The 18,023-nt window shown below is 41.8% G+C and overlaps 1 protein-coding gene across 1 annotated transcript in view; it reads left to right on the forward strand.

Moving 5' to 3' along the window:
• Positions 1-18,023, forward strand: part of ANAPC5 (anaphase promoting complex subunit 5) — a 38,247-nt gene that overhangs the window by 9,064 nt on the left and 11,160 nt on the right. The window contains exons 5-11 of the mRNA XM_058531386.1: positions 2,558-2,624; positions 4,941-5,042; positions 6,259-6,449; positions 10,417-10,498; positions 11,395-11,484; positions 12,928-13,109; positions 14,487-14,622. Coding sequence (XP_058387369.1) covers positions 2,558-2,624; positions 4,941-5,042; positions 6,259-6,449; positions 10,417-10,498; positions 11,395-11,484; positions 12,928-13,109; positions 14,487-14,622 — 850 coding nt within the window. The remainder of the gene's footprint in view (positions 1-2,557; positions 2,625-4,940; positions 5,043-6,258; positions 6,450-10,416; positions 10,499-11,394; positions 11,485-12,927; positions 13,110-14,486; positions 14,623-18,023) is intronic.

An 18,023-nucleotide genomic window follows, 5' to 3' on the forward strand; every position in this document is an offset into this window, starting at 1 on the left:
TTTCAAGTTCCTCACCTTTCCAGCTGGAGTGTTTCTCCCTTTTTTCAGTACAGAGATCATGTTCATACTTGGTATTTATTGTTTACTGCTATCTTTCCACCTGGGCTGGTCTTAGCCTTCAGCAAGACTGTAAGCCCGTTAAGACATTGCATTTTCCTCCAGGACCTAGACTTGTGTTTTATGCATTGCAAGTGCTCAAAAAAAAAAAAACATCTTTGTTGATTGCTTAATCGTATATTATATTTTTAAAATTTCAAACATAGTGATAGATTTAAGCCCTAGAGTTTCCAGACTCCTTTTGAGAATCTGATGAATGCCGTGTTCTGTCTCCACATTAAAAAGCATATCCATGTGGACTTTTGCATGTAGTTTTACAAGGTTCATGGACTCCTTAAGTCCATCTGTGGGTCCAGGTGAAATGCCCTTGATGTATAGCACTGTTAAGTCTAAAATTCTGTCTCAGCTGATAATTGGATTCATAAACAAGGTATACTTGAGCCTGTTCCTAAGTTGAATATCTCTGACTTCTTAAGACTTACTTTCTCTGCATGAATTTATGAGGCCCCGAGGAAGCAAAGGAGGAGTGAGTCAAGGATGATTTGGGCCGTGGTATTTTTACTTGTTTTTCCCAAGCTTGTTCACACCGGCCACGGTTGCCACCATGGAAGCCAGAGCCAAATTTAGTCTTCATTTACAGTAACTGTATTTCCCTTCATTTGTAGCAATTTTACCTTGTGTGATTCTGATTTTCTCTTTCTATCTTATTAAATTTATTGCTCCTGTGTCCTTTATCATAAGATACCTCAAATCTTTTTATTTTATTTATTTATTTTTTTGTGAGGAAGAGCAGCCCTGAGCTAACATCTGATGCCAATCCTCCTCTTTTTGCTGAGGAAGACTAGCCCTGGGCTAACATCCGTGCCCCTCTTCCCCTACTTTCTGTGGGACGCTGAGGCAGCATGGCTTGACAAGTGGTGCCTCCGGTGCGTGCCTGGGAGCCGAACCTGTGAACCCTCGGGCCGCCGAAGCTGAGCATGCGCACTTCGCCGCTGCGCCACCCCAGCCGGCCCCTACCTCAAATCTTTCTTAGGAAAAGGTGTGACTGAATAAAGCATCTGGTAACAGTGAGCATTATGGGCTTTAGAGGAGGACAGGACCAGCAGTGCTGCGTCCAGTTTCGTTCAGATTTTCATCTGTCTCTAGCCTTTTGTGTGCAGCCATATTTGTTTCAAGCCTTGGACTTATTTTCTTTATGGGATATGTTAAGAGAAAAGGACTTTTATTGCCCAGACTCTTAACTGTTTTCCATTTGAGAACTTGGTCTGTGAATTTTTTTTCCATTTCCCCGTAGGTCACTCGGGGCTGGTTCTTGGCAGCTGTGATAGTTGCAGAATCTGATACACTGCCTTATATCAGCAATGAAACCAAGAGAATATTCGAGCACCTCTTCCAAAAGTGTTTTCTGTGGAACACTAGTGCTTCTGAGAGATGTGAGGAAAGGATTCTTTGTTCTAATGAGTTTAGTAAATGGGACATTAAACAAGAGTGAATAAAGTTTCTTTCTGTTGGATTTCTCTAATGTGCATCATGACTCTCCAAGCAAAATAAGAGTATACAGTTTTCCCTAAGTTAGTTAACTTCAGAAGCATTTTTTTTCTTTTAAAATACCCATTTATATTCTGTTTGCATGCAACAGTTTGAGAACTGCTGTATTAGACACAGAGTGCTTATACAAATATTATTGATGAATAAATTCATATTTATACTTATTGTAATCCTAAACAGAGAAGCCATTTCTTTAGAGTCATGTGACAAAAGGATATTATTCATGCTTTGCTCCCAAAATAAGAATGTTTTATATTGTGCATGTATAGAGTTCTAAAGTCTCAATTTATATCAGTACATTTCTTTTTTATTGATTCTGTATAATCTAAACTTCTAGGCAAGTGATAATTTCTTAGGTAAAGCCTCTTTTTCCTGCTCTTGAATACAGTACCATCTGGTATCTGTAGCAAGGAGTTAGAAACTCTTCATTCATTCATTTCCCAAACTCTGAGTGCCCATTGTGTACCTGGGCATGGACTGGGTATTCATGTACAAATACAAGTAAGAACAGCCAAATGTGGCAATGCCTAGGTGCTGTGATAAGCATCTCTGGGAGACAGTGGGAGCTCATATGAGAGATATCAGGAGAGATTCTTGGAGGATATGACACTTGAGGTAGTCTTGTATGGTGGATGGTGTACAACAGTCCAACAGTGGGTGGGACGATGGGCTCTGCAGGCAGAGGAAGCGGCGAGGGCATCTTGGCGTGATAAGAGACCTGTAAGGAATTCATCAGGACTGGGGTGTAGGTGAGAAAGAGACGGCAAAGGAGTGAGGTGGGAAGTAGGACCACCATGAAGCACCACACCTGTCCTGCTAAGCAGTGTGGACTCTATTCTAGGAGGTGATGGGATACCACTGAAGGGTGTTATGAAGAATCTATTGGACTTTGTAAGCATTACCATTTTCACTATTGTGTAATTCTTTATTATTTTTATTTTATTTTTTCCAGAGAGGAGGAGGTATCTTGCAGTGGGCCCCTGTCCCAAAAACAAGCAGAATTTTTTCTTTCTCAACAGGTAAGTTCTGTAATTTATCATGAACCTTTTAAAATCCTTTTTTTAATTTTCTATAATGATATAATGAATTAAAATAGAATTAGAACTTATTACTGATAGCAAAAAATTTGTCTAGGTAAAATGGAAGGGTCTAAAACTCAGTTAAGTACTAATATTAATTTGGAACTGGTTTTCTACATGTTTTGTGTGACGTTACCTGTCATGACGTATGCCTGTTATGTTAGCAGGCTTGTTGGTGAATCTGCATCATCCCTTGCTCTTGATCCCCTTTTCTTCACTAACAGTGCAGTTGTAGCTATGTGTTCCTTCCTGTTTTGTGTATGATGGTATTTCCCTATTAGAGTTATAATGGAGGTCCATTTAGTGATGGTGTGGGACTGACACAGCCCCAAAATGTGATTTAGAAGACTGACTTCCCTTCCCCCAACATTTTTTTTTTTTTTTAAGATTTTATTTATTTATTTTTTTTCCCCAAAGCCCCAGTAGATAGTTGTATGTCATAGTTGCACATCCTTCTAGTTGCTGTATGTGGGATGCGGCCTCAGCATGGCCAGAGAAGCGATGCGTCGGTGCGCGCCCGGGATCCGAACCCGGGCCACCAGCAGTGGAGCGAACGCACTTAACCACTAAGCCACGGGGCCAGCCCCACCCCAACATTTTATTGTAGACATTTTCAAACAGAAAGAAAAGTTGAAAAGCATTGCACAGTGAATACCCGTATACCCATCACCTAGATCCTGTAATTAATATTTTGCTCTGTTTTTGTCCTATATCTGCCCATCCGGCCACCATTTCATCTTATTTTTTGATGCATTTCAAGTTGCAGACATCAGTGCACTTTACCCCATACATTTCCTGCTGGTGCTTTTGAGCCATACTTTTTCATTTTGTTGGTAACATAAGCCGGACATTTTTCTTTCATGTTTTCAGCATAGAATTTTGATTTTTGCTCTACTTTTCTGGTTATCCCTAATTTTGTTATTAATTTTCTTTCACAGAAAGTTGTATTGTTTAGATCTAGATAAAAGTGATAGACTCACCCCTGCAGGTGAATTTCAAACGGATTAGAAAGACCCGTCTAGACAATTGGTTAACTATGGAGGAGAAAATATAGCGGGATCCTCACCTCATCCTCCCACCTCTGTGCGTTACAGATGGATTAAAGGGTTAAATGTAAATATTGAATGCTGTAATTAGACTAAAAGGAAGTACGTATTAACTTTTAACAGATCTCTATGTGAGGAAAGACTTTCTAAACATAAAAGCTGTGAAAGAAAACATGTAGGAGAAGATCATTTGATTTTTCAGCATAAAAATTTTAAATGTCTGCATGTCAGAACCTGATTTAATGAAATTAAAAGGCAAACAACAAAAGAGGAAAAAGTATTTGTAATACATATGACAAATGGTTAATAGTTTTGCTGTAAAAATCATTTTCAAAGACTTGGATGATGAGACAAAGTTTGTAATATATTAAATCAAAAGAGTAGGAAGTAAAATTATATATCATACTCTAGTTTTATTAAAAATATACCAATAATATATGTATACACATATATACATACATTTATACACACACATAGGAAAAAGGCTGGAATAAGATACACTGATGTATTAATAGTGTTATTTCTGGGTGGAGGGTTTACAGATGATTTTTGTTTTCTTCTGTATACTTTTCCGTATTTTTGGAATCTTCTGTAATGATATAATGAATTAAAATAGAATTAGAGCTTACTACTTTAAAGAAAAATTTGTCTAGGTAAAATTGAAGTAAAGGGCCTAAAACCCAGTTGAGTACTAATATTAATTTGGAACTAGTTTTCTACATATTTTATATAGCCGTTGCTGGCATCATCCATAGGAAACAAATAACCAGGAGTGGGCAAGTGTGTGCCATCGGGCCCTTCGCAGTGCTAGAGACACACACTGCCTGCCTTGAAGGCACTTGCAGTCTGGGGGTGGGGTCAGGCTGGCACTTTTAATATAGTTTGATAAGTACTCCAGGAAGGGTTAGTCCAGGGGGCCTATGGGAGCAGGTAGGGGTTTATATAGGACCTTACCCAGTCTACAAGGTGGTGGAAGCAGGTGGCTGAAGTCTTTATTGGGGCCTGAAGGGTGAGCAGGAGTTTGCATGGGGGAAGTGTGTGGATGGGGAATGGTGGTTGGGAGGCTTGTGTTTCGGGAAGAGGGAACAGTGTTCTGTGTGGTCAAGAGGAGAGAGTAGCTGTGGAAAAGAAAATAATCAGATGCTGCTATTGAGAATTCGTTTCCATATGTTTATTGGCTTTCTACTGAGTTGTCATTTTTAAATTTCAGGCTTCTTTGTTAAAGAATGATGAGACTAAAGCCCTCACTCCAGCTTCTTTGCAGAAAGAATTAAACAACTTGTTGAAATTTAATCCTGATTTTGCTGAAGCGGTGAGTCTTTCCCAGAATTTATTGCTGAGTTGGAAAGCAACGACAAGGCTACTCTTCTTTTTTTTTTGTGAGGAAGATCAGCCCTGAGCTAACATCCATGCCAGTCCTCCTCTATTTTGCTGAGGAAGACTGGCCCTGGGCTAACATCCGTGCCTGTCTTCCTCCACTTTATATGGGACGCCGCCACATCGTGGCCTGACAAGCCAGGATCCGAAGCCGGGTCACCAGCAGCGGAGCACGCGCACTTAACCACTACGCCACAGGGCCGGCCCTGTTACCCTTCTTCTTAAGTAGCCATGCAAATGAGGAGTGGTCCATTGACTCGGGTTCTTGGGAAGAAATCATGTTGTTGGCAAGTCAACAGCTCAGCCTAGGTTGCAAAGCTTTCCCTCCTACCCTCTCATCCCTGGGCCAGTAGAGATTTTTTCAATCTGTTAATGTTCTCTCTCATTCATCATCTCTCTGGTGTTGTGAACTATGGACAGGAGATGATAGACTTTTTTTTAAGTTTTGGGGCTAAAAATTCTTTTCTCCTCTTCTGTCAGTCTTTATTTTTTTAAGTTCAAATAATTCCATTCCTTATTGGATTTTTACCCTGAAAACTTTCTTAATAGTACCTGGATTTGACATCTGACTTTATTCACCGTAGAAATATATCTGTTTTGCTCCTTAGTAACTGGGATCTGCCTGTTGGAGCTAAGTTTAATTCAGTGAATCAAACAAAATGAAAATAGTGTCAAAATACAAGATAATTAATTTAGTAAACTGGTAAAAGCCTCACTGTGTTTTAACTTGGACATTTAGAAAAATTAATTTTATAATTTGTATATGAATTCAGGTTTTAAAATCTTTATTTCTGAATTCACAATGTTCCTTAATAGCTGAGCTAGCTGAGTTCCCCCCTCCACCCTCACATGTCACCCATGGGTCCTAACATAACCAGTGGCATAGGGGATGTATATTTAGGATAAAACGCTGACACAAATACTAATGGAACTCCTGTTTTTCATTTGAGGTCTCCTGGGGGGGGGGGGAACAAACCAATGTATCCTGAACCTGTTTTATTCTGCCTGTGGGGAAAAGATTAAGCTCAACTATGACCATCCTGCTAGAAGGGTGGGGGATACACGGGGGCTTGCAGCCAGTGGAACTCTGCATTAGTCTTACACAAGAGGAAGCAGAATATTTGAAATACGTTGCTTGTTTCTTGTTTTAGCACTATCTCAGCTACTTAAACAACCTCCGGGTCCAAGATGTTTTCAGTTCAACACACAGCCTCCTTCATTATTTTGACCGCCTGATTCTTACTGGAGCCGAAAGCAAAAGTAATGGGGAAGAGGGCTATGGCCGGAGCTTGAGATACGCTGCTCTGAACCTGGCCGCCCTGCACTGCCGCTTCGGTCACTAGTAAGTTTATAGATTTCTGTCCATACAGAAATTGAAGAAATTCACTCTCAAATGAGAATTGAGATGTATTTTTTTTTAAATGCTGTATTAAAAAAAAGAAGAAGAAGAAAAGAAAGAAAGAGATTGTTCAAGCTGGGCTTGTCAATAACTTCCAAAGAGGGAAGCTTTTTGCACTGGACAAGTTAAGCTACCTGAACAGTCTGCCCCCTGCTGTCACTATTTAGCATTACTATCTTAGTTCGTGGCCTCTTTCTTTCCTTACTTCTAAGAACAACAGTCATTGAATTAAAAGGAAATTAGGTCATTAGGCCAGAGATTCCCAAAAGGATTTTTCTGAGGTAATAATGAAGATGTAAAAGCTATTTTCAGTATTTTGAAAAGTCAAAAGGAAGTTGTGTGTTTACTGGGTGAAAGACCAAACGGCTTACTAAAAGTCACGTGTTTGCATTTTTGGACGGAATTCAGGCAGCTCAGTGAGGTGACATTGGCTTATGCTGTTGTTAAGATATGCCTATGATTTTTGTATGATAAAATAGGAAAATTGATCAATTTAGAGTAAGTGGATAAAATAGAATTAAGTGGATAAAAACTTTCAAAATATGGAGGCTATTTTGAAATCAATGCAGTAATGTGAATAATGGTGAAAAGGTAGGAAATTACTATTTGAAAGTCTCTCTCCCCCTCCTCCAGTGGCTTTTTCCCATTTGAGAACAATGTGGTTGCAACAGGCATCTTTGAATAGAGACTCTAGAGGGTATTAATAGTGTCCAAAGTTCAAGAATTGAGACTTCTGCCCCTTGCTGTCACGTTTTGAAAGGGACATAGACAAGCCGGAGCTTGTGCGGGAGACCGTCTTATTGAAGGCATGTCGTGTAGATAATGTGGGAAGGATGTGAGCACGTCTAGCCTGGAGGATAAATGATTTAGCAAAGCCATGTGTTTGGCATCTTCATGAAATAAAAGGTCATGTGAAAAGGGCTTAGAGTGATTGAGGATGTGACTACTAGAGAAGATGGAGAGCTGGTAAGTGCAGGTTAAAGGGCAAAACGTTTTTGCGCTTTATGACGAAGTTTCCTGTATAGAACCCTCTGAGAAAGGTGTCAGCGGAGTGCTCAAGCCTACAGCAGGGGTGTCATTAAGGGAATTCAAGCATCAGATTGACGGTTGTACCGAAAAATGTTTAAGGCTGCTTCAAACTCTATGATTTTGTGAGATTCCATGTTATCTTTTAATAGTCAACTTTTTGTCAGTCCAGCTTTTTTGTGTATGTGTGTGAAGAGGACTATCCCTGAGCTAACATCCATGCCAATCCTCCTCTTTTTGCTGAGGAAGACTGGCCCTGGGCTAACGTCTGCGCCCATCTTCCTCCACTTTATATGGGACGCCGCTACAGCGCACTGAACTTAACCACTATGCCACTGGGCCAGCCACAGAAACCAGATATTTTTACCTATTTCATATTTCTTCTAAATCTCTTTTAACGCTAAGATGCACCAGAACATAAGCTACTTGAGGGTGGGAAAAATATTTTCAGACACAGGCCCTCAATAAATATCAGTTGGTTTGACTTTATTAAAAATCTGATGCCCAAATAGATAATGTTATGTTTAGAAAAAAGGCTTTTGGGAGAACTGTATGGATAGTATGCTAAAACAAGACTAAAGAGAGATTACTTTTCTGAGGTAGGAAGAAAAGGTAGATTACCAACACAGAAACTTCAAGAAAGTCAGGCTAATCCTTGAAGGACCTGATGGTTTTCCATTGCTGCTAACTGGAAAAGCCTCTGACAAAAATTTTCAGTAAACGATCAAGAGGCAAAATGATTGTAATACCTGAAACGCACTGGCTATTCTACTGTTTTCAAAATGCCAGAGCAGAAAGGTCTGTACCCTCTAAACAATGGCTTCCTACAATCATCCAGGGTAAAAGCCAAAGACCTTACCTGAGCCTACAGCCACCCTTATGAGCTCATTCTCCTCTATTCCCCCCTTACTTACAGCACTCTAATCACACTACTCGCTCCTCTTCAAACATGGCAAGTAAGCCCCTACCTCAGGGCCTTTGCACTTGCTGTTCTAGCTGATTAGAACACTTTCCTTCAGACACATGCACAGATTACTCCCTCATTTCCTTTAAATCTATATTCAAATATTAAGTTAGCAGAGGTTAGGGAGGGCTGAACTTCCCCCTTAATATTTAAATGGAGATTTACAAATTGAGGAGTGAGTGATCTGTGCATGTATCCGGAGGAAGAGTGTTACTTATGAAAACAATAGCACTCCCCATCATCACTCTCTAACCCCTCATCCTGATCTAGCACAACCTGATATATTATTATGTTTAGTGTTGTTTATTGTTTATCTCCCCCACTGTAAGCTCCATGAGAACAGGGTTTTTTTCCTCTTTTTTCACTACTATATCCCCAGAACCTTTTTCACTACTATATCCCCAGAACCCCAGTGCCTAGGACACAGTAGATGCTCCATAAACAACCATAAAGATTTTCAAGAAATCTCCACAATCTTGGTAGCTAAGTGACAAAGATTTATATAGGTCCATAGCTTCAGAACTAAAAACAAAAAAGCCTGGACCTGCGTAAGTCAGGAATTAATTAGTAATTAATTCCTTACAGTTAGCTGCCCATCCATTGATAATGTTGCAAATATAAAGAAATTCTGTACATCAACAGATTATTTGTATCTAGAAGGCTATATAAAAATTTCCAAACCCTAGGGCAAGCTGTTTGTAACACAGAAATAAGTTACTGGTAAATATTACAAATGGCATTGCTACTTATTATGAGTACATAAAAAATGAAAGGCCGTTCTCAAAGAGCTTATTAAAGCTGGGCTTGGGGGCTGGCCCGGTGGTGCAGCAGTTAAGTGCGCGCGCTCCACTTCAGCAGCCTGGGTTTGCAGGTTCAGATCCTGGGTGCAGACCTACACCGCTCATCAAACCATGCTGTGGTGGCGACCCACATACAAAATAGAGGAAGATGGGCACAAATGTTAGCTCAGGGCCAATCTTCCTCACCGAAAAAAAAAAATCTGGTTTCTTTATTCAAACAAGTAATTATTGAGGAACAATTCAGCTCTCCCCAGTTAAAATTAATTGTGTGAGGCTGTTGCTCATATTGAAAGAAAATTTCGTATGTAAGTTTTTCCCTAAGTAAGTGATACCCATAGAATTTCTGATTCTATTTTGAGTTCCTCAGTGACCCAGCATTTATAGGACTACTATTCTGTGACTTGCCACTGGGAAACCCAAAGTTTTGGGCATCGCCCATGACCTCTACAGGTTTATAAACCAGTTGGAGAAATAAAATTAACACAGATTAAATAAGTAGAAGGTGATGCACAGTAGTATGTAATTAAGCACTGTAAGGTGGGGTACAGATAAAATTTCTGTGTGTGTTTTCAGAAGTGAGGGCTCAGTGGGGCCAAGAATAGTTGGCTGAATTTCCATGAAAGTAAGAGGCTGGGAGAGATGTTCCAGATGGAAGGGGACTGGAAGAGCGGAAAAAAAATCTCAGAAATGGGAATCCTCAAAATACGTCATAAAACTAGTTTTGAAAAAATTATAAAAGCATCAAATGCCATAGTTGAAAAAATTCAAATAATGCAGAAGGGAATGCAATGAGAAGTAAAACATTGTGTCCTCCCCTTACCCCTCCCCTCAGTGGTAGACAACTAAAATAAGAATCTTAGGAGCTGAGATCAAGGAAGGCCACTCCTACGTGCCCCTTGTAGTAGAAGTCCACCTGAGAAGGGACATGTTCTATATCTCCACTGTTAATGTTTCTTGCTGCTGGGGGACAGGAGTGCCTCTGAGGGAATAAACCCGTAGTTACAACTTGCAACCCAGAGGCCTACACTCTGATGAGTTACTGTACCAATGACTTCCTGTTACCGTTGCTTGTGCATGTTTGTGGTTGTTAATGAGAGATTAATGTTGAGTCTGTCATTAGTCAACAGGCAGAGCTCGCCCTGCAGGAGGCGATTAGGATTGCCCAGGAGTCCAACGATCACGTGTGTCTCCAGCATTGCTTGGTGAGGCCACCCTCCTGTCTTGCAATTCTGCCCATGGGTTGAATTGGCCTTCAGAAGGCCCCGTTTGAATCGGGTTGTTTTGCAGTTGGAAGGTTCTTAGCAGTGACAGCAAACTAGTTAGATGGTCATGGGAATTCAGGAAAGGCAACCCATATTTATTTATCTTTCTTAATTCTTGATATCTGTTTTGCTTTGGGGGCATTTCTTGTCTATAAATTTTTTTGTGTGTGTGAGGAAGATCAGCCCTGAGCTAACATCCATGCCAGTCCTCCTCTTTTTGCTGAGGAAGACTGGACCTGAGCTAACATCCGTGCCCATCTTCCTCCCCTTTATGTGGGACGCTGCCACAGCATGGTCTGACAAGCACTGTGTCGGTGCGCGCCCGGTATCCGAACCCGGGCCGCCAGCAGCAGAGCGTGCACACTTAACCACTGTGACACAGGGCTGGCCCCTTGTCTATAAATTTTAAAGCAACTTGCCATGCAAAACTACCACATTAAACCTTAGCATAACAGAAGAGGTATGCAACACCTAGTAACTGGATAAGACCTTGTTCTGTAGAAGCACAGTCATCAAGCACAAGTAGAACACAGAATTCAACAATCACCTGAGAATCTCGCTTTCTCAATTACAAGCCATGTGGGGGCTTCATGCTTTTTTTTGGAACACTTGCCACTCACTGCTGTCAGAGGCGAAGAAGATCAATGGCTTGTTTATTTCAGTCTGATAGTTTTAATGTGTTTGAGGGGTTTCATTTAGGTTCATAATTTGTGAAAGCATGTTTTAGAGGATTTATTTTGTCTTTTGTTAATTCTTTCCTACAAAAACGATGATATTTCAATAGAACACTAGCCATTATCATTGTTATGATATATTTTGATGATTTCTCTTGCCAGAGCTGGCTTTATGTGCTGGGGCAGAAGAGATCCGATAGCTATGTTCTGCTAGAGCATTCTGTGAAGAAAGCAGTACATTTTGGGTTACCGGTAAGGCTCATCGTTCTGTGAGATTGTTTAAATAAATGGTGTGGTTTTTATTCTTGGTGGTTTCATATGACCCTAATTATTAATCAAACTGCTGAATTCATTTGATAGGTTTCTCCCTATTCCCTTTATCCTAATGACACCTGTGAAAGTTCCATTTATCAATTTAATGAGATCTTTGCTTAGTTTACAGATCAACATTAACTTCCACATATTCACTTAGGAAAATTTTAAGAAAGGCTTATTTTTAAACTAGGGATTGGCAAACCCTGCAGCCCATGGGGCCACATCTGGCTCACTGCCTGGTTACGTGTGGCCCCCAAGCTAAGAAGGAGTTTCACATTTGTAAAGAGTCGGGGGGAAAACAACAAAGAGGAGTATGCAACAGAGACCATGTGTGACCTGCAAAACCTGAACTATTTACTATCTGGCCCTTTATAGAACAAGTTTGCTGATCCTTATTTTAAACAGTAAACAAAGCCAGGAACCAGTAAACCTGACAGGCACATTTGTCCTTTCTCATTTTGAGTGATAGAAAAGGACCTGAATTATAATCATCAATGACGAATACTGAGGGGCATTGAAAGGGCATAGTCTCCACACATGAAGCAGTAATGACTGTTAGAATCCAGATTACTGTTGCTCAAAGAACCTTATTCTGTCTCAAAAACATATGCTGAAAATTGAACCATAGGCAGTGGAACTACTTAAGCATTCTGTCTCAGAAAGTTTGCAACAAAGTCCAGTAAAATTGATAGTAATGTGTGTAATAATTTAATGTATATGCTTTTTAAATCTATAAATTGTCCATTTGACTCATTTCTGGGAAAGGAAACTTACATGTACAGAATTGATCAAAATAACACAAGTAAATCGCTCCTTAAAATAAATGATGGACTTCTTAAATACAATTTTTGTTATGGATTTAACCTGACTTTTTTTAGTTGACCTTTCATCCTTGAAAATGATACCAGAAGTTAGTGAAAAGGTGATTATGCTCATAATAGGCATCCTTTTTAAATCTCCTGCTACATAGTGTACCCAGCATGGTTTGACATATAGTCTTTCATTTTAATCCTTACAGTAATTCTTTATGATAGGTTTGATGCCCATTTTCCAGAAGAGGAAGCTGAGGCTTGGCTAAGAAGCTAAGGGACTGGCCCCAGGTCACACAGTAACGGCAGAGGCAGTGTTTAAGTCCAGGTCCATTTAACGTCAAAGCCCTGATTCTTGCCGGTATACCATCAGCCTCTCTGCCACTCCCGGTTTTTCAGGAACACATCTCATATAGGTCAGGGTCAGGGTAGGGCTGTTGGTACTTTCCTTTTAGATAGTGCTGTCACTGTTCATGTGCTAGAACGTGAAATATGCCACATTTCTGAAGAGCAAAACGAATTCTGTCATGTAATCTCTATCTTGAGTCATGGGTATTGTCTGTCCCCTTAGTACCTCGCCTCCCTGGGAATACAGTCCCTGGTTCAGCAGAGGGCTTTTGCTGGGAAGACGGCAAACAAACTGATGGATGCCCTAAAGGACTCCGACCTCCTACACTGGAAACACAGCCTATCAGAGCTCATCGATATCAGCATCGCACAGAAAACAGCCATCTGGAGGCTCTACGGCCGCAGGTGGGTCTTCAAGCAGACTGTTAAGGCCATGAAGGCATGAATCCTTGCGGAGATGAGCAGAAGCTGCTAAACTGGTTCTGTGAAGGCCAAACGGACAGGTCTTTCCCCCTTTGATGGAAGTTGTTTGTGCAGGGGATTAAAGACTTTATAGTTTAAAATCATTTTGTACTTTGCACAGACTTTGTGAAGTTTCTTCCTATGGCCATTCTTATTTACTCCTCCCAACTGCGCCTGGGGGGCTGGTGGGTGATCTACATCCTAGGAAGCGTAAACCAAGGTACACACATCTGATCTGCCCAGGATCACAAATGAGTTAACAGGGACAGAGCCAGGGCTCAAACCCAGGTCCTCTGACTCCACGCTCTGTGCCCCAGTGCTCTGAGACAGGAACCTCTCTTCCCGTTCGCGGGAGGCATGGCCTGTGGTTACTCAAGTTGAGCATCCCCTGAACCCCAAAGCTATTACATAAAGAAAGTTGCTTCCCTGTTAACCAAGTTGTGTTCTGTGGAATATCTCCAGCCTCATGTTTGATTTCCATTAAACCTCCTTTAGCTTAGAAGTAAACTTCTGAACCAAATTCTTTTTTTTTTGGTGAGGAAGACTGGCCCTGAGCTAACATCTATTACCAATCTTCCTCTTTTTGCTTGAGGAAGATTGTCCCTGAGCTAACATCTGTGCCAGTCTTCCTCTGTTTTGTATGTGGGATGCTGCCATGCCTGGCTTGGTGAGTGGTATTTAGGTCTGCGCCCGGGATCCAAACCCACGAACCCTGGGCCACCGAAGCAGAGCGCACGAACTTAACTACTATGCTACTGGGCCGGCCCTTGAGCTAGATTTTTAATCCTTGAGCCCTGTCACTACCTGACCTCTCACCTAGATAATCTGCTATTTCTAGGAATTCAAGAATGAAAGGAAGTGCCTGTTTTACCAGACTTGTTTTTGTACTTGAGATAATTTTTTGGCATGATTTGGTCTGAAACAGCTGCAGACCCTGGCTGCTGCTTACATTGCAAGAGCAGCTGGTGCCAGGATGGCATCAGGTCTGAATTTACCCATGAAAACTAATTTACCCATGAAACTGATTTACCCGTGACCACAGGGAGAATTAGAGGCAGTGGGGGGTCTGGAGCTTGGAGCTCCCCGTTGTGCTGTAGCCGCTACGTGTTTCCTTTGGGGCTCCACGTCCAGGATGCGTTTCCACCCTCCTTGTCCTGAGGATGGGGGAGCTGGCACTGGGAGGCAGCTACTCCCACAAAGCCAGAGCCTGCAGAGGGGCTTAACTTTCTTCCATTTCCACTCAAGATAACTGTAGGGTGTGGCTGAGGGCAGCCTGGGTCTGTGGACTGAAGGGAATTCCTGTTCTGTCTCCTCCCCCAGCACCATGGCACTGCAGCAAGCCCAGATGTTGCTGAGCATGAACAGCCTGGAGTCGGTGAATGCAGGTGTGCAGCAGAACAACACCGAGTCGTTTGCTGTGGCGCTCTGCCACCTCGCAGAGCTGCACGCGGAGCAGGTAGGCAAGTGGCTGGGCCAGGTACTTCTGGAGCAGTGGAGGCTCTGCCATTTCTTCCCTCTAGAGCTTGAGAAAAGCACTGGAGGCGTCTGGGACAGGTCTGGTTGGATGCAGGTGGCTGAAAATGTGAAGTCCCACCAGTGGAAATGGAATGGGTGTGGAGTCTGTAGAGTTTCTTGAACTTGGGGTCCCTTTTGGCATCAGTGAAGGGAATAAGAGGTCAGCTATTTCCATGTAACACATGGAATAAAAAAGAATCTTTGAAATTTAAGGTAGTAGAGCTGTGTATGTTTATAGGAGAGGGGAGAGCATAATAAAAGCACAGCTAAAATGATAACAGCTAATGCTCATTGTACATTTGTTCTGGGCCAGGCCCTGTGCTCAGTGTTTTACATGTATTATCTTACTGAATCCTCACCATAGCCCCATGAGGTCACCTTTATCATTATCCCTGTTTTATAGAACAAGAAACCAAGATCCAGGTAGCTAAGTCCTATACCCACAACCAGTAAATGCCAGTCAGGTTTCCAACCCGGGTCTGGTTGCCTCCAGAGAAGGACAGTGGGAATGGGACATAACCTTGATTTATAGCCCAAGTAATTTTACATGAGTTTCTTTAGAGGGGGTTGATGAAAGGGTCTTTCTCCTTCTTTGCTCAGAATTATCTTCTTTCATGGGAAAGAGGTCAGGGAAACCTCTTACCTAAAGCCCTGTATCTCACTACTGCTTGGCTATAAGCACATTTCCTTGATCATATTATTTTTTTCCACCTCTTTGTGGTATAATAATGATCGTTAGGTTGCATCATAACATGAAACATTCCGTAATCTGCAGCCTAAAGGTCTTTGGGTGGTTTCCACCCCTTTCAGAAGTCTATAAATACTTTCCTCTACTAGATGTATTTAGCACTTGACGATGCATTAGGTAGCTGTGTAAACCGGGAGGGCATTTGGGCTCTGGCTGCTGGGTTCTGCGTGCGCCTTCATCAGCTGCCTTCTTCCTGCACCTGGAAGCACGGCCGAGCTTTCTGACATCAGAACAGCAGGCCAGCTACACTCGCTGTCTGCTTTCCTCCAGGAGTGTTGCGTGTTCATCACTGTCTTGTTTTCTTCCGCTCGTAATGGCGCTGGAACATCTTTAACGTTGTTGCTTTCCCTCTCCTGGTGCCGTGGTTAAGTGGAGCATTTGGTAACGAATGAGTCAGTGGACATTCAGTTGGTTGTTTGGTGTGAGCCTCCTGTGACTTTTTTTCCCCAACAACTTTGAGATATAGTTCGCACGCCATACAATTCACCCATTTAAAGTGTCCCTGTGTGACTTTCCGAAGTAGGATTCTCCTGACTGACGCCAGCCCTAAACAGTGGAGTCACTTCCCTTCAGTTCTCTTTGAGTTATGTACGGTAGAGATGATTTTTCTTTCTACTGGAATGGAAGACTGCTTTACAGAACTCTTGTCTTGCCTCCGTGCTTTAGCCTTGAAACTTTGTCCAAGATCAGTTTTTAGAGTTCTGTGATTTTTCCTGGAGTAACACCCTGAAAGTTAACCATGCTCTTTGGATCTGTATGAATATTTCCATCTTCATCCACCTTTCATCTCTAGGCTCATTTAAAAAACCTGCTGACCCCGTCATTGCCTGGCCCCAATGGCCAGGATGTGTCAGGAAGCTTTTTTTTTTCCCCCCCAAAGCCCCAGTAGATAGTTGTACATCATAGTTGCACATCCTTCTAGCTGCTGTATGTGGGACGCGGCCTCAGCATGGCCGGAGAAGCGGTGCGTCGGTGCGCGCCCGGGAACCGAACCCGGGCCGCCAGCAGCGGAGAGCGCGCACTCAACCGCAAAGCCACGGGGCCGGCCCAGGAAGCCTTTTAACTGCACAGCTACGAGACAGTCAGTGGCTTCTTTGTTTCAGTTCAATCCCTTCCCCCTTTCCTCAACTTGCCTTAGAAAGACCTAGTTTCGGGCCGGCCCCGTGGCTTAGCGGTTGGGTGCGCGCTCTCCACTGCTGGCGGCCCGGGTTCGGGTCCCGGGCGCGCACCGACGCACCGCTTCTCCGGCCATGCTGAGGCCACGTCCCACATACAGCAGCTAGAAGGATGTGCAGCTATGACGTACAACTATCTACTGGGGCTTTGGGGGAAAAATAAAAATTAAAAAAAAAAAAAAAAGAAAGACCTAGTTTCTAGTGTTAGAACATCAACCATGTAGATAGATATACCCATAGAACATCAACCATGTAGATAGATATACCCACTGGGCTGATGACAGTCACATTTTTAATTACACAGGTTAGGCTCACACCTGTGAAATTAGCTTGGCCAGCTGTGGAGAAAGCAGCTTTATCATGAGTTTCCATTTGCTCTTTTATTTCCTTTCTATGTGTTTCAGATTGTGTTCTGAAATTGATGTGCAAATAAACTGGATGCTGCGCTTTGGTATGGCAGTGATTGGGGCTTGGGTAAACCTATAAAGAAGTTAGGGGCTCTGAACTGCTGTTTCTGAGCTTCCCCCTGCAACCAGAGGAAATGCTAAGATAGCCAGCCCCCTTTGCTCTTTCTGCATAATTCTGGTTTGTCGTGTATCATTGCTTTCCCAGGCTCAGGACTGTCAGGTCATAGTGGGAATGTTTTTGGGGAATACTGCAGCGTGTGCCCTGTTCTCTCTACTTGGCCTGAATGTTTTACAATAACGCATCTAGATCCGTGTGCTCATCTCCCTATGGCAGTCATGAAAATAATTGGCAAGAATTGGCCGGTTAAAATCATAAGAACAAAAAGATTAAAAATCTTTTATTGTAATTCCATGTCATTTCCACTTACGTTAAATAAAACTTCACTTGCAGTCTGAGCTTCTATAAAGACAGGACGTATATTACCTAGTTAAAGTAGTGGGACAAATTGAAAAGCTTTTGGAGTCAATAAGATAAAGATAAACATTCCAACAATATAAGAGTATAAAAAAGACATGAACATTTAGTCACAGAAAAAAACGTAAATGGCCAAAAAAAAAGAAAAAATTTCAATCTAATCATTAAAGAAGTTCAAATCCATGTAATGAAATACCAGATTCACCAATCAAATAGGCAAAGATGCTTAAATATTAGGGGAGGAAAAAGGCATAGAGTGCTGGTGTGAAAGTACTTGGTGCATTTCTGGAGTAATATATATCAAAGGGCTTAAAGGTGCCTACCATTTGGCCTGGGAATTCTACTTGTAATGTTTTATCCTAAGGAAATAATTGGACAAGTATGCAAAGATGTATGCACCAAGATATTCATTGTAGCATTTTTTTAAATGGAAAAAATAGGAAACAACCAAAATACCTCAAACTAGGAGATTATTTTGATGTACCATAATTTATTTACTTAATAAAATATTATAATGATATGGATTTGTATTTAATT

This window comes from Diceros bicornis, chromosome 35 (genome assembly GCF_020826845.1).
Source record: "Diceros bicornis minor isolate mBicDic1 chromosome 35, mDicBic1.mat.cur, whole genome shotgun sequence".
In the NCBI taxonomy this organism is placed as follows: Eukaryota; Metazoa; Chordata; class Mammalia; order Perissodactyla; family Rhinocerotidae; genus Diceros; species Diceros bicornis.